The 17,054-nt window shown below is 42.7% G+C and overlaps 2 protein-coding genes across 2 annotated transcripts; one reads left to right on the top strand and one right to left on the bottom strand.

Annotated features, from left to right (window-relative positions):
* Positions 1–5,172: 5,172 nt before the first annotated feature.
* On the top strand, positions 5,173–7,664 carry slc32a1 (solute carrier family 32 member 1; the record flags this gene model as incomplete). Its single annotated transcript, XM_080728877.1, has 2 exons — positions 5,173–5,577; positions 6,477–7,664. 2 exons carry the CDS (start codon positions 5,173–5,175, stop codon positions 7,662–7,664), a joined length of 1,593 nt encoding a protein of 530 aa, XP_080585003.1.
* A 3,216-nt stretch (positions 7,665–10,880) lies between these two features.
* Positions 10,881–16,715, bottom strand: aurka (aurora kinase A; the record flags this gene model as incomplete). Its single annotated transcript, XM_080728222.1, has 8 exons — positions 10,881–11,066; positions 11,936–12,110; positions 14,758–14,906; positions 15,094–15,232; positions 15,543–15,737; positions 15,867–15,954; positions 16,037–16,121; positions 16,656–16,715. 8 exons carry the CDS (start codon positions 16,713–16,715, stop codon positions 10,881–10,883), a joined length of 1,077 nt encoding a protein of 358 aa, XP_080584348.1.
* Between the last annotated feature and the right edge of the window lie 339 nt (positions 16,716–17,054).

Raw genomic sequence — 17,054 nt, 5'->3', positions numbered from 1 at the left:
AAGGCTCTCAGTGGTTTACCACCTGGATGAGAAGGGGACGGGCGATGGCTGATTGCCTGATGGGGACAGCCCCAACGGAGAGGGTGCATGTGTGTGGATCGTGGAATGATTTTGTTAGTAAATGCTACGTTTAGGCTAATTACTTTCATCTTGGTGTCCCTTATTTTTGCCATATCATAGGCGAACATATTTGAAAACAGCGAAAATTAGCACAGTCAATAGCTAAGCTAAATCGTCTATTTTCTCTGGGGTCTTACGCCAGGCTATAAAATAGGACTTAAGTGGTTATAAGCCAAAAATACTGAGTGATTGTCTATATTTAATTTTGAGTTTGTTAGTTTATTTTATTTCCCCTGCACAAATGTGAGGTGGTTGAGGTGTCATAATAACCTTCATGTCCAGGCCCTGCATGGGTTCTATCATTTGACAAAGGTGCTATAGCACCTTTACGAGGTTCCCCACAGGCATATATGATTAGCCAAATAACCACTTATTTTCAAAATGTTTCTTTAGGCCTAACCTACACATTTCAAATGTGGTTGTTTAGATGTTCTTGTTCTCTGTCTGTCTGTAACTTGGCGTTCTCAACACAGCGAGTTAAATTCCCCAACTCAATCTCCTATACCAGGGGTCTTCAACGTTTTCAGGGACCCCCAAACTGATGGGGAGATGGAGGTGGGGCTACAACATATATTGTATAGGCCTATTTATTTATAAAATTGTGTTTTTTATAAGACAAATTTCATTTTATTCTTTCTCTTTTAAAATGAAAAATATATTTTCCCCCAACAATTTCGGGGACCCCCTTCAGTATCCCCGCGGACCCCCTAGGGGTCGCGGACCCCCTGTTGAAGACCCCTGTCCTATAGGCCTACTAAATCAGTTTTTCTACGAATTTCTCTGAAAGCTGCAGAGGTCCAAAATGCCACAGCTGTGACTGCTGCAGGTCTCATATATTATAACGCCGAGCTTCAACCTTATTCCACACGTTATTTGTCATTTAACCCATGACTGACCGGCCGCTGTGTCTTTCTGCCTGCCTAGCGAGGCGGAAAATAACACCCAACAATACTCAATTAATAAGGGAACCCGAAAAAGACACTCGGGCCCCCAGGGGAATGCATTGGAGAGAAAATTAGTCCACATCAGGCTAATCAGACGCCCTCTCCGAGTCCATTAACATTACCATCACAATCACAGGTAGGCCGGGCTCCATTTGCACTTTCTAAAGCTTGGCCCTTTGTTTTGTTTTTTCCCGGAATGATAATTAACTGAACAAAACACGGAATAATAAAAGTGCCTTTCAATGTAGTTCTGTTTCAGCACCATGGATAGCTCCCCCAACTCCACCCCTCTCGCGCCAGATCATCTCTTATCTCTTCTAGACTACATATATTCGCCTCATATTTTGTTTGTAGATTATTACGAAGAACATTCTGCTCCAGGGGGGGAATATTGCGTATACCATATCCTGATAATTAATCATTTTCTGTGACTCGAATAAAGGGGCTGACATGAAGCTGAGGAGCCGTGTACGCCAGCTCACCCAAGTGTGTAATGTGGAAAAAGAGGGGGAGCATCATGGATGGAGCTCAGTTTATATGCTACTGCACACAGTGCGACAGTGCGCCATGCTTGCTGTTGCTAAAAGAACAGTTCTACAATGTTAACCTGCCGATCTGTTCTTTTCGGGCAAGCGCCGCCAATCGATGCTAAATTGGCTTTTTAACATGAGTGAAGAAAATAAGGTGAGGGATTTAGTGGGTGTGGTGCTGATGCTGCTGCTGAATTGATTTGAAGAGACAGGGAGATTATTACAATGGCGTTTTTTCCCCTTTCTAATTCGGCCCTCGATCATATAAACAGCACCGTTTGCTCATGCATGGTGGATTGGAGATCTCAGCTGCCTTTGTCTGATCCCACAAAGCGGCACAAACTGGCCATATAGATAAGAGCTTGATTGGCTATAGCTGCTGCTATACCGCTGCTCTGTGTCTGTCCATTCAGATAGGGAGGATGCTCTAGGGACCTGACCCTTCGTTGGCTCTCTCATGACCGGCGATAAACTGCAATGAGAGGAAAATCACTTTTACCCTTTGAAGATAAAGATACATATAGGCCCATATGCCTACACACACACACACACACACACACGCACGCACGCACACGCACACGCACGCACACACACACACACACACACACACACACACACACACACACACACACACACACACACACACACACACACACACACACACACACACACTGATAGATAGATAGATCTATCTATCTATCTATCTATCTATCTATCTATCTATCTATCTAGATAGATAGATAGATAGATAGATAGATAGATAGATAGATATTTTTTATTATCATCCTAATTATTATTATTATCATCATATCATATTGTTCTTTTATTGTTTTCTTATCAGTACAGCGGGTCAGTAAATCGCCCTCCCTCATAGTGTTGTCACCCCAGCTCCGTGGTGTCACGGCTGTTCTTTTCATCTTGCCTCACACTCAATCAGACAGTTCTAAGCACAGATCAGAGGAGGGCTGCAGCGCGCTGATAACACACACGCGCACGCGCGCGCGCACGCACGCACGCACACACACACACACACACACACACACACACACACACACACACACACACACACACACACACACACACACACACACACACACACACACACACACACATACATTAACCCATACCATTCCCAGTCCCACGCTGGGAATATAGCAGCGATTTTCATTCCAAAATCGCACTGCACGTTGTGCACAATGACAATGATGTTCCTCAATGCGCCAGATTGCTTTGAAAATAATTCTATAGCATATATGGCCTATACAATTAAAGCGTATGGTAGACCTATAGCCTATACTGTCTCCGATATGATGCTATAGGACCTCGGCTCGCACCCCGCCTGGAGAATGCATGTTCTGAATCCTGTTTTCATTCATCATTTCAACTTCTCACATACATCATACATGGGGGATGGGATGATGCTGAGCCTGAATTAAAGTCGGGAACAAGAGCTAAAATGAAATAATGAATGGTAGACTATACATTTTGAGCGGTTTACCTATCAGGTTACAGTCATGGAGACATGTTCAATAGACCGTATGGTTCAAAGCCTATTGTTGAAGTGGCTATATAGGTTCACAAACGAAAGCTTTTCTGACTAGCCATTTCCCTCTGTCGCAAAACAATCAAACACAGCAGGCCTTCAAATAAAAATAAAACATGGGCGCATGTGCAGGTATAAGCCTACAAGCTAAATTGAAACATATACAGACCGAAAATATTCGTTCTGCAAAGCTCACAATGTATTGGTGCACACTGTACACTGACGGCTAAATGCCTAATTTGCCTACTCCTGCACTGTCAGGTGTCGCTTACCCACGATCAGTTCTTGACGGCAACGAAGCGACACCATCCTGCGATGGAGCATAAATGTTATCACAGACGAGACTATCAGCTGTTTACAGCTGAGGTCGGATTAACAGATGAAAAAATGTATTCCTCCCTCAAAAATATGCGTCGATCAGACCTGTTTATTATTATCATTATTATTTTAAGATTGATATGCATGCATGATTATGTCATGCCAAAGCCTAATGCAGTTTTGAGAGTAAAATTAAAGAACGCATATGAAACCGAATTTATTAAAATGCTGAACTGAGTTTAGATCTTTCTTTCTAGCCTATAAGAGTTTATTTCCTATCTTTTTTCAAAAGAGCCTCCACACTATTGACCTACCCGTAGATTATATTTTATGGCTAACTTAGCCATTTATAATTATAAAGCTAAAACATTATTTAAATATAGGCTTCACCAGGAAGGAAAAAACGAAAGAATAAATAAAAAATCCAAAGGAGAGCCGTTTCCCTTATAAATAGTTTCTTAATGTTGTAAAAAAAATATTGTATGTAAGGTTTATTTTATTACTAGCCTATTAAATTGGTTTGATGAATTAAGTCCTGGCCTTACACTTATTATGTCTTTGAAATAGAAATAGGTAAGCCTATGTTTCACCTCAATAAAAAATAAATAAAAAAAGAGCGGAAAAAAGAAAGGAAAAAGACAAAATGGGAAAAAAGCAGGTATTGAAGCCCAATGATTGGTATTGGATTTTCGCGCTCTCAAGTTCAATCTTACCAGCTTGGTTATCAAGACAAAACGCGCGCGCAAAAAAAACAAAAACAAGAGAATAAAATCAAACATGATTTTTTAAATTCGATCCTTATAATTCCAATGGACACAACTCGGGTCCTATACTGACAGTCCCGCGTCCGCTTGTTGCTCAAAAATGAAACTCGTGGAAGAACAACAACAACAGAAAAAATAAGGTTTAAAATGCAGTTCTGGCATGAAGTTATATAACCTGGTTCAAAGAGTTGACGGGGTTTGCTTCCACTTTCCGCCCCCTTATATACACGTAAAGTTATGCAAGACTGGAGGCCCCCAGAATGTCATTGGACGTTAGAATGAAGTATTATGGATTCCGGGACGGGGAGGGGATGGGGTACAGACTAGCACCTCCCCTAGAAATGCAGCAAATCTCTACCGTTTCTCTTCCTGGCGGGGTGGCTGTGCGCACTGGCGGCTGGAGACGTGAGAGTCCTTGCATTGGCAGACTGATGAGGAGCTTGTGGACACGTGTTTCCTCCTCCCTGCCACCCGGGTTCCACCATACCGCATTGGCATCAGACAACCAACTGTGGGAGCGCAGCCGACGCCAATTTGTAACTCGAAGAAACACGATATTATATTGAAACCCCTTTTAGTACTGGGCTCGCCATTTGCGTAAAGCGTTTTGCGTATCTGCGCGTCGTCGATTACACCACCAGACTGGATTCGTCGACCATCACAGAGCGCAGTGGCAAGATGCAGGGACGGAGCAGCGACGTCTGAAGGTGACATGAACCTGGAGGGAATCAGGAGCAGCAGGCAGACCTTTAACAAGAAGTGGAGATAGCAACTGAGAGCAGAAGCAGAACTCGTTGAAAACCTGCGCGTTTTTTTTCCGCGGCTTTGTCTAATGTAAAGAACCAAGAGTTGGAATCCAAAATAGCTCAATTGTATTGAATAAAAAAAGAAAGAAAGAAGAAAAAGAACGATTTAGCAGCAGCAGGAGAGGTTAACAATTTAGAGGAGACAAAATGGCGACGTTAATCAGAAGCAAGATTTCTAATAAACTGTCAGATTTATCCACCACCGTGTCGAACAAATCCCAGGCGAAGGTGAGCGGTGCCTTCGCCAGGCTGGGCTTCCAGGCCGCCACGAACGAGGAGGCTGTGGGCTTCGCAGCCTGCGATGATCTGGACTATGACCACAGACAGGGCATGCAGATGGACATTCTAGCTTCAGAAGAGCTGGGAGGAGAAGGGAGCGTGGTGGAGGTCGGTGGAGACGGGACGTTGGACGGCGACAGCCACTACCAGAGAGAAGGCACCGGTGCACCGCACTCCGGGTCGAAAGACGGAGACCCGAACAACGAATTAAACGAACCAAAGCCAAAAATTACAGCTTGGGAGGCGGGATGGAACGTCACGAATGCAATCCAGGTAAAAGACCCGAAAGTGTGGAAAATAATACTAAAGGGAAACACAATGAACTATGTTATGGCAATTAGTCCTGTTCCCGATGCCAGTGATGTATAATATATTCCCGTACAGTCACCAGAAACTGCACATAGCCTAGATGTCATTTAAACCTAATTCAGTTGCGCATGCAGTCTCAAAATGACTTTCGGACGGGGGCAGCTATTATTTTGTTGGCTTTGGGTTTATATCATCATGACTACTATATACACAGGCTCCTTTGTTTTATTTAAGCTAAAATCTATCACGAAGCAGCATGCAGCACTCAAAACGAAATGTGGAGACGTCGACATGACGCATTCAACGTAGATCGTGCAGGAATCAGTCCCTTATTATAATGTAGGCTATATAACTACATATTTATGACAATTTCATTTGCACAAGAGGTGCACGGCGTTTAAAGTATACATAAAGCCAATGTGTCAATCATTTGCATGCTATATCCACCCATTTTACGCACGAAAGCGCACGTCTTCATGGTGCCACCTATGGCTGAAAAAGACGACCTGAAACTGTGAATTGTGAGAACAGGCCCACTCACTCGCCAGTGATTATGTGTAGGTGAGATAAAAAAAAAAAAAATCCCTGCACAGTCCCCTTCATGGGCTGTGGTCACAGCAGTCATCGTTACGTCACACTGTGTCCCCTTCATCGCGTGATGACACGGAGGCGTCATTGCGTCAGAGAGGGTTGGATGTGCTCAAAGCGAACTGGAATGCCCACAACATCAAACCATGCATAGCTTGGCCTCTATTGCACAGAGACCTGACAAATACATGTTAATTATTCCTTGGCTAAAAAATAAACTAAATGTACATTATTAAATTACTCATCATAATCATGGTGTTTTTTTGCATTTGCAGGGGATGTTTGTCCTTGGCTTACCATACGCCATTCTCCACGGGGGTTACCTCGGACTATTTCTTATTATTTTCGCCGCCGTGGTGTGCTGTTACACGGGGAAAATCCTCATCGCTTGCCTGTACGAAGAGGACGAAGACGGGCGTCTTGTGCGCGTGAGAGACTCATATGTGGACATTGCCAACGCCTGCTGCCAGCCCAGATTCCCGGCGTTAGGCGGTCATATCGTGAATGTAGCCCAGATCATAGAGCTAGTGATGACCTGTATCCTGTATGTCGTCGTCAGTGGTAACCTCATGTACAACAGCTTCCCCACCATGCCGATCTCCCAGAAGTCCTGGGCCATCATGGCCACCATCGCTCTCCTGCCATGCGCCTTCCTTAAGAACCTGAAAGCGGTGTCAAAGTTCAGCTTGCTGTGCACGATGGCCCACTTCGTCATCAATGTGCTGGTCATAGCCTACTGTCTCTCCAGAGCAAGAGACTGGGCCTGGGACAAGGTCAAGTTCTACATCGATGTCAAGAAGTTCCCCATCTCCATCGGCATCATCGTGTTCAGCTACACCTCGCAGATCTTCCTGCCGTCCCTGGAGGGGAACATGCAGAAGCCCAGCGAGTTCCACTGCATGATGAACTGGACGCACATCGCCGCGTGCATCCTCAAGGGCCTCTTCGCCCTCGTGGCCTATTTGACCTGGGCCGACGCCACCAAGGAGGTCATCACAGACAACCTGCCGTCGACCATCCGAGCCGTCGTCAACATTTTCTTAGTCGCCAAAGCCTTGCTGTCATATCCATTGCCATTTTTCGCCGCCGTCGAGGTTCTGGAGAAAACCTTTTTCCAGGGAGGAGGGCGCATAAACTTCCCCGACTGCTACGGGGGCGACGGACGCCTGAAGTCCTGGGGGCTCACACTGCGGTGCATCCTCGTGGTGTTCACGTTGCTCATGGCCATTTACGTGCCACACTTCGCCCTTCTCATGGGCCTCACTGGCAGCCTGACAGGCGCGGGGTTGTGCTTTCTGCTCCCCAGTATCTTCCACCTCAGGCTTCAATGGAGAAAGCTGCTATGGCATCATGTTTTCTTTGATGTCGCTATCTTTGTAATAGGGGGTATATGCGCCATATCTGGTTTCATTCATTCAATGGAGGGGCTCATAGAGGCTTACAGGTATAACATAGAAGAATAGATGCGAACCTCTGCTCTGGAGCTAGATGTTATAACTGCAAATCCACATTTAGTGAAACGCGACTTTTCCAACAAGCGCAGCCTACAGTATAGGCGCAGCAGCCCCCCTTGCTTAATTCATGCGTACAATGCGCGCGCACAACACATGCACATATTTGCGCGCTCACACACACACACACACACACACACACACACACACACACACACACACACACACACACACACACACACACGAGAGTAGACAGTGACCGTGAGGGAGGGAGACTCTAGCACTCACAACATACTATATGGACAATATATGTTGTATAAATATGCGAACAAGTACATTTACATTATTTTCCAGTGGAGTGGAGGTTTACAATTATTGACCTTTTACGAAATTGCTAAATCGGCAATTTGTCTTTTCATCTCTGATGTGGGGTTTCCCCCCACATGAGAATTCAGAATTCACCTCATTAAACGTTCAAGTTTGTGACTATGGACAGAAATTCGACAATATAATGTGATCTAATGATAAATAAGATGTTTATTTAAAAAAAAAGAAAAGAAAAATGACACTTTCTTCTTCAAGGTGATGTGCAGTATTTTAATGGGTATAGTGCAGCGATTCCCAACCTGTGGACCGGGGCCCACAGGTGGGCCGCGAGGATATTCCAAGTGGCCCCCCAAATAAAGCGCCTTTCAGACGAGGCGCGGTTGCCGCAGGCTTTCTCGCTTGGATCAGCGGGGATCTCAGTGGAGACACGACAAACACAATCACTCCTCGAGTAAACGCCGTTCGGTATTTCACAAAGATGACCACAATCCAGCTCTTGCCGCGAGTGAACGAGTACGCGCGCACGAGAATTTCACGGGACCGCGCCCGCCCGCCTGCCTCTCGCTCCTAAACTTCACCAAATAATGGCCCGCATCTCATTGAAAATGAATTAATAGGGCGCTTCAACAAAAAAATATTTTATTGATAACAATCGATTAACATATCAATATTATTACTGTAAAAGTCTCATTCTGATACCGCGATAAATAAGAACTCAGAGTAGGCCTACGCAGTTCTATTGATCCAAGCCAGAACAAGAACAGATCATCAAAAATAAACATGCTCTGAAAATGCACCACTTTTTGGAGATTTTCTAGTGGGCCCTGATCCAGAAAAGGTTGGGAACAATACAATAGTGAATGCGGTGCCTGGCACAGATAAGCTACTCTATGGACAAATAACGAGGGGAATTAACACTATGGCAATAACCGACAGTACAAATATAGTCACGAATGCATATCAATAAGTAAAACATATTTCTTAAGTGAGGAAATTGGACCTTCTTCTATGAACAGTAAAATAAATACTGGAAATGCATACAGTAAGGTATAGATGGTCTACAGCAGTTATACAAACTATGCATTGAATGTACGATATTCAGACATATAAAACCTTATGAAACTGGGAGGTGGGAATAGAACTCAATATTTGGCATTAACGAATTTGTTGCTAAGACGTGCGATTTAAGGCCTACAACTGGATTTATTTAGCTTTCAATCGGCGATAGCTGCAGGCTAATTAAATGCATTTGACCTGAAATAGGTCTATATAGTCACAGGCCAAACCTATAGGCGATATATATTCACACACAAATTGAAAATTACCACGCTCTGTTTGACTCTCCTTTTATCTGTGCATTTGAAATGTATATTGCGAGATTAATTCGAATCATTGCTGGCTCGAAATTCGGTTGTCTGAATCAAAAATGTATTGAGCTCATAAAAAAAGAAAGAAAATGTGCATAAAGACATTTTTTTCCATTCTGTGCAATCCAATGGGTTCTGTGGAAATGTTATAAAACCGTATGTGTAGTGTTATTGTGGTTTCAAAAAGATGGAATGTATATCTCAAAGTCGTTATATATGGAAAAAAAACGAATATTAAAGAATAAAGAAATAAGTGAAATTATATTGTAAAAGTGTGTGGTTTTATGTAACGAACAGTGAGAAAAACGTGTATTTTTTTCATTCTCTATCTTACAGAATCTATAATAAAGTTTGAGAAAATAGTCCCTTTCCTTTATATATTGGCCAGTCGTACGAGTCTACATTATAGCCTACTTTTTGTAATTCACAGTGAGCATTGAGACAAGAGGGGTAAGGATCCATGTTCATTAATGCCAAAATTCTGAAATACATTAGTTGCTATAAAACAGAAATCTGAAGTACCCCCCCCCCCCCTCGCAAATTGTCAAGATCATTCGTGTTCACATTTCATATAAATCCATGTTTTACCAAATAGACTATAACGTTAGTCATCGTTGGGTCCTTAATGCTTTATATTAATAAAATTATAATACTGCAGGTGGGGTTGTGCTTGTGCATGGCCTAGCTGTTCATTTCATGGGATAGTATCTGGATAAATGTAGGGTCTGCTTCTCCATCCGTTCACAGACCATGTGTATTTCCCTTTACAGTACAATCTTCAACTACAGGGAGCTCGATTTTTAATGAACCGATAACAGGCTTAGAAAATAGTCTGAACATTATACAACCATTCACTTGGTAGATTATAAATCCATTCACTTGGTAGATTGTGACAACACCACAGTTGTAGAACACCACAGTTAATCTCAATAATAAACCCATGTAAAACTATGTACACAAAAGCTTTATTTAGTCATCGCATAACTACATAAAACCAAAATAAAACATACAAATAAATTCGAGTAGCAAAGGCAGATGTATTCCCTTAAAGGCCTCTGCCTGTCGCTAGATTATGCCTATAGAGCCCCCTGGTGGACAAACGAAGACATCGCCACTTACATTACATGGCTACAGCATTAGCTTACCAAGTAGTCCACGTTAATCATTTAACTGATGAACAGGAGGTGTACATGTAACTCAAAATGTGCATGTTCTGAAAATAAATGTTTCACATAGGCCATTTGTTAAGCCTGCTGTTGCCAGTGGATGTCTCCCCAATATGTCTTTATCCGCAAAGGGGCTCTATGGGCATAATGTTCAACTGTACATCAATTGAATAATTACAATTTAAGAATAATTAAAACAGTAAATATTCACAGAGAAGATGGGATGACTATCCCGTTTTAGAAGGGCAGACAAGGACAACAACCAAATGAAGGAAAAGTATAAATCTCAAGTCTTGAAGAAATGCTCAGCAACCTGGGTCCCGCTGGCCCCCTTTGACGTCACATGGTGCACACTGCACAGCCTGGTATCACTCGGTACTAGACTCGATAGGGATGGTCATGGTGGGCTTCTTTGTCGAGTTCTCAGACACCCAGGGGTGAGTTAGAACTCCCTCGATGGACAGCCTGTGCATGGGGTTATGCTTCAGCAGCCTGCTAATCAAGTCTTTGGCACCAGCAGAGATAGGAACATGGGCAGGGTAAGTATACTGCACCTGCATGAAGAACAGAATGATAATACATTTTAGACATGCAGAGCATCCAAACAAGTCACAAGTATGAGCCAAGGGCTGAAATCAGTGAACATTATCTGATTTAGAGTTATCAGGTAAACAGAGCTTAAACCCCCAGTTTATATTCCTGTGAGTATACAAGCAAGTAGCTATAGACTATAGTTGGAGAAAGCAGTTTCCATACCCAGCAAAAAGGAGGAGTTTCTGAAATTATCCCACTTTCATGTATTGTGAATAAGATTAAAGGAGTAGTTCACCCCCAGAGACTCTTTGGGGGTCGATTACTCACCCCATGGAGACTTGAGTTCAATAATATTTGTTTGTCGCATTCCTAAGCCAATAATTATAGGACAATCAACTGGTTGGTGGACTTCAAAACAAAATAAGAGTGCTTTAAGTAACTGGAACATTTATTTCAAGTAAATAAAAAAGCAACAATAGCTGATCTACAAGCTCACAACGTTTCAGTGTAACACGTTGTGAGCTTGTAGATCCAGCCATTTTCAAATAGCCGATGTACAGGGTTAAGGTAACCAAACTGGTTTTGATGCCAGAATATGTATAACTATAGCATAAGGTAGTTGTATTTGGCACCACCACACCAACTTGTTAATATTTTGAGGTAAAAAAAAAAAAGAAAAAAGAAAAGTTAATTGTTTAATAAAAAAAGTGAAATGTTTTGATGTGTTTGTTGTTAAGCAACTTCTTTTAACATATTTTTAGGGTCAAAATAAGACTTAATAAAAACTTTGGGCATTTTACTGGTATTCTTTTGGTATAACACTGTTGTTCATCAACTACACAATTTATCTTGAGCATTGAGCCCTCTCCTTCATGGTACTTGTTCTTACCCTTGATATCATGCGGTAGGTCTCATCATGGGACTTTGCCTCGAAGGGGGGCCTGCCCACCAGGAACTCGAAGCAGAGGACCCCTAGACTCCACAGGTCCACTTTTTCATCGTGGGTTTTGCCCTCAATCATCTCTGGAGGTAAATAGTCCAGTGTTCCACACAGTGTCGACCTCCTGACCAACCAAAGTGCAAGGAACAGTTATGAGACAAATGTGTTGTCACATAGAATAGAATTTACCTACGTCATCCCACAAGGGAAATTCAGTTTTCAGCTTAACCCAGCTGACCCCCAGTGCTTCGCACAAGGCGCGCGGGGGGAGGGGAGCAGTGATAGCTGGAGCGGGGAATCGTACCTGCGACCTCTGGGACCTCCGGAGTCCTAGGTATGGACACTAACCAATCAGCTATCACTGCTAAACATGAGGTCACAATCAACATTGTGCAGGCAGTGGGTCGAACAGTGGCAAGAGTTGATTTTCTTTTACTCTATTGCATCTCCACAATGAGAAACAAACGTTTCGGATATCCAGCCTTCTTCAGAAACGTTTGTTTCTCATTGTGAAGATGCTATAAAGAAGAAGAAAAAAACAAGAAAAAAAAAACACCTCTTGCCACTGTGTGCGACCCATTGCCTATAAAATGTTAGTCTATGAGGACACCGCACCAGAAAAGCCAGAGTGAAATCTAAAGGGAAATCTAGAAGTAAAAAAATAAACTACAATATCCTTTGGGCAATTATCGTAGAATGGGCCTAACAGCTAACACCACCATTAAGGTCCTTTAATGAGATCTAGCCAAGTACCAACTTGATTATTCAGGCAACTTGAGGCAAGTTCAGTAAAGAAAAAAAACACACAAAACATCTTTAAAAGACACAGTATTAATTCAGTATACACCAGTAAAGCCCCTATCAGAGTCGGTACCGCGGTGAAGAGCTATCCACCGCAGTGTAGTCTTTTTGAGTCATAAAACTACAACGTTATGTCATTCCTCGCGGTGAAGAGCTTTCCACTGAGAGTCCCGACATCTCTCTGTTTTTACTTTCAGATAGGCTCTTCACCCCGTTCACTGATTGGTCGACCAGTCAGTCACAGTGTTAGGACTTCACCGTGACTGACTATGATGGCCTTCACTTATTTTCTGACTTGAGGTGGAAAGCTTTCCACCTAAAGTTTGCAGTGGATAGCTCTTCACCTTGGACTATGATAGGGGCTCCCTATCATAGTCTATGACTATGATTAAGACTCCCTAATCAGGAGATAAGCGACCGTCAGGTTGCATACACAAACTTTAGAAGGCAATCGTAGCCTATCAGGAAGGAATATGGGAAATGGGACAGATCCATGTTGATGACATGACTTAAGAGCAGGGGTGCCCAAAAGGTAGATAGTGATCATCTACCAGTAGATCACCAAGGGTGTGCAGGTAGACCACATGACATGCCTCTAAAAATATATAATTAAAATATAAAAAGAATATGTCAATACATCAAGAAGGGCCCGTCAGCTCCCTTCATGGCTTCTAAAGTAGGCAAACCTCCAATTCAATACTTTGTTCAAGGGTCAGTAGCATTACAAAGAACATCAAAACCTACCACTTCCATACAGAATGGGATGAAGACAATTCCCCCAGTATTTCCCTTTCATTGCCCCCTTACAGTAAGTGTGTTTTGTCTAAAATGCAACGCAAGTGCTGCTATTCCGAAGCCCCCCCTCAGGCCCGCAGCTAAAACATTTGGATGGGTAAATCATGTTGAGCTAGTCATTTTAAAAGTAAATCTTACGTCAAAAAAGTGTGGGCACCCCTGCTTTAGAGATACCGTGTACAGCTTTGCGTGATTTTAGGGCAAAATATGTAGGAGCAGTGTCCAAAAATGTGTTTTGCAAAAATCGGCCTCATGGTGGCACTGGAAGAGTGCCATGTGAGAAATAAGGGGCTGGAGGTTGTAGTTTGCCAGCCGAGGAGTGTGTGCGCCGTACCAGGGCGACGTCTCACAAGTCCCTGCTACCTTCAGGCAGACGCTACCGTTGGGAGTGCTGCCCTGACAGGAAGACGAAGCATAAGGTTCGCACTAGTAGGCTCTAGGCTGGTAAACAGCTTCTTTCCAGAAGCGGTACGATTTTTGAAGCAGCAGCACTAATGCACTTTATTATAGTATTGTTAAAGTTGCTGCATACCTACTTTTTATATTTTTATACAACTGATGCACTGAGCCGTTATGCTGATTGTACCCTTGTCTTTTTATGTACTGTCTTGTATGTTTGTTTTTGCTTCTGTGTGGCTTGTGAACAAGAATTCCAATGCATTTTAATGACAATTTTAATGTAAATGGCGAAATAAACTTGAAACTTGGCTTATTCCTAGTTATTTTAAAGGCCCATTTGTACTTAGAATGTGAATGTGAAAACATCAAAGGCAGGCCTTTAAAAAGTGCACTACCATCTACCTCAAGAAGTACTGTATTTTTCTTTAAATAAAAGTAAACATTTTTGCACTAAAATCACAGTGGTTGCGTGGTATCGAGTATCGCCATTTTTCAAAATATCGTATCGAAGTTAGAAATCCAGTATCGTGACAAGCCTACTAATCAGTAGGTCTCTCAGAGGTCTGTGGACAGTCCAGAAACCTTGGAAGCTTTCAAATAATGCAATAACAATGGTCTAAATCGTTTCCAGTGTGCCAACTTTACAGGAAAATAAAGTTAGAATCGATCCCCATCGATTATGAAGACGGGGTTACTGAACTATCCACAGCCCATCAAGAGTGAATGAGTTATGTTTAGGACTTAGGTATGATGCGATGTGTGTGGAGAGTGTGTACCTGGAGGAGGGTGTGTGGACAGACCAGCCAAAATCAGCAATCTTCAGCTCCCCATTGGCCCCCAGCAACAGATTCTCTGGTTTGATATCTCTGTGAATCACATTCTTGGTGTGGCAGTAGTAGAGGGCATCTGCCAGCTCCATTATGTACTGGAAGATAAGTGTGGCAGGTAGAAAACAAAGACTAATTCAGGGGTGTAATCAATTAGGACTACACATTAGAATATTAGTAGGGTTTCAAAGTTAATTAATGTAAATTACATAGATTTAAGTAAAGCCCCCACTCCCCATCCACACGCAAAATAAACAAATGCTCAGATTCATTAAGCAGACTTACTGTTGCACTCCGCTGTTCATTAAAAAAGCCACAGCGCTGCAGCTCGCCGTAGAGCTCTCCCTTGGGTGCATACTCCAGGATAAGGTAAACACGGGCAGTGTCATGGAAGTAGCCATACAGTCGCAGGATATTTGGGTGCCTGCGGTATACAGATAGGATTTTTAACAATATTGAGAGAATGAGACACATGGTACCACACCCCAGAACATTTAAGACATACAAGCAGGTTCTGTAGAGTAGAACAGACTAGATTCTAGATTTTGTTTTGTACGTTTTCTTTTTGGGATTGTATGCCTTAATTGACAGGACAGTAGACTAACAGGAAATGGGGAGAGATGCAGCAAAGAATCCAAACTTCATAAACTTGACCTTTGGCATCGGGCACTGTCTGCTCTATTTCTACTTGCCCTTTGTCTTTAAAGGAATGTGTCCACCTTGTTACTCCTCACCTCAGATGAGACTGGATCTCCACCTCTCTCCTGAGCTGGTGCTCCACTCCTGCCCTCTCCAACTGCTTCTTGAAGAGAACTTTAAGAGCCAGGATCCACTTCGATGAACGCTCTCTGGCCAGGTAAACATTGCCAAATTTTCCCTTCCCTAAGGCGCGGGCGATCTCAAAGTTATCGAGGCACCACCGTGCCCTCCTGTTGTACAAGCACAAATCATTTTAGAAATCCAACCTCAAAAGAAATTCCAAGCAACAGCTGTTACTGAATAAAATTATGGTTCAAAATAAAGAAATCAAATCCCCTCAACAAGCTATTTGGACTTACCCTTTCCCTGATGCTGAGGAACTAGTGGTTTCGTTCTTTTCATGTTTAACGGACATGGGAGTAGTGGCTTCGTTCTTCTCAGGTTTAACTGACATGGACGAAAAAGATGATTACGAATCAGTAGCCAAATGTATGCAACATTACAAACATTAAACAAGTTAAATTATTACTTTGTGGCTTCTCCTGACTCTGCAGTGCTGTTGAAGGTTTGGTTGTGGTCGGCTCCGATTTGACCTTGGCCACTTTGGTCTTTTGCTGGCCATGGACAATGGGTTTGACAACCGCATGTTTCACAATCTCAACAGAAGTACTTGTGGCAGCCTTGACACCGGTACGTGGTTGCTGCATGCGTAGAGGTCCATTTGACACACCTAGGACTTTCAGTTGATGGGCTGGGGTCACTGGTGGCTTTTGACAAGTCTGTGATTGTGAGACAGGAACCCGCAGTGGCAGATAGGTACTAGACTGTTAAAAAAAGAAGGCAACAGACAGTGAGTAATATACAGAGAGGCATTTTAAGTAGAAGATCATCATTATGCAGCTGGACTTCTTCATTTTGCACATAAGCTACTTGAAAACAGCTGGTCTATATTTTCACAACACGATGGTGGCTTGTACTGTTGACCAAAATGACAAGCGGCAGGGATAACAGGGTTAAAGTTTGTGTTTACTTGATATAAGAAGGATGACTAAATAAATAGTGGATGAGCTTAAGTAGTATTATCCGGTATCTTGAAACTAATCTACTTTTACTGCATGTCCACAACAAAAGTTAACTCTTCTAGTTACCTTCACTTCAGGCTTTTGGGGGTCCATGCCCTTCGACACCCTGAGCCTGGCAGCATCCATTTTCTAAAGAAAGAGAAATATCAATGTTTTAAAATAACACTAAACACATAAATTCACACTCTTACCATTTTTTTCCTATAAAAAGGATCATAGCCTTGAAAATTACATGTTTCTATTTTGACTTGGATACACTGTTGTTTGTCATACACATCACATTCCTTCATTGTAACAGAAGAATCCAAAAGTACAAGTAGAGAATGCTATATGGTGACATGGGTTGCATTTGTAGTCCTACACCGGCCATGTTGAGGACCGACACAAGTGTTCTGATTGGCATAGATTAGAACATTAGTTCTTCTTGATTTGCTGTGTGTGAGGGTGGAAAACAAATGAATAAGT

The sequence above is a fragment of the Nannobrachium achirus genome (assembly GCF_963921795.1).
Source record: "Nannobrachium achirus genome assembly, chromosome: 6".
NCBI classification, from domain to species: Eukaryota; Metazoa; Chordata; class Actinopteri; order Myctophiformes; family Myctophidae; genus Nannobrachium; species Nannobrachium achirus.
Note: the sequence above shows the minus strand (reverse complement) of the source record. Positions and strands in the feature narration are given on the sequence as shown.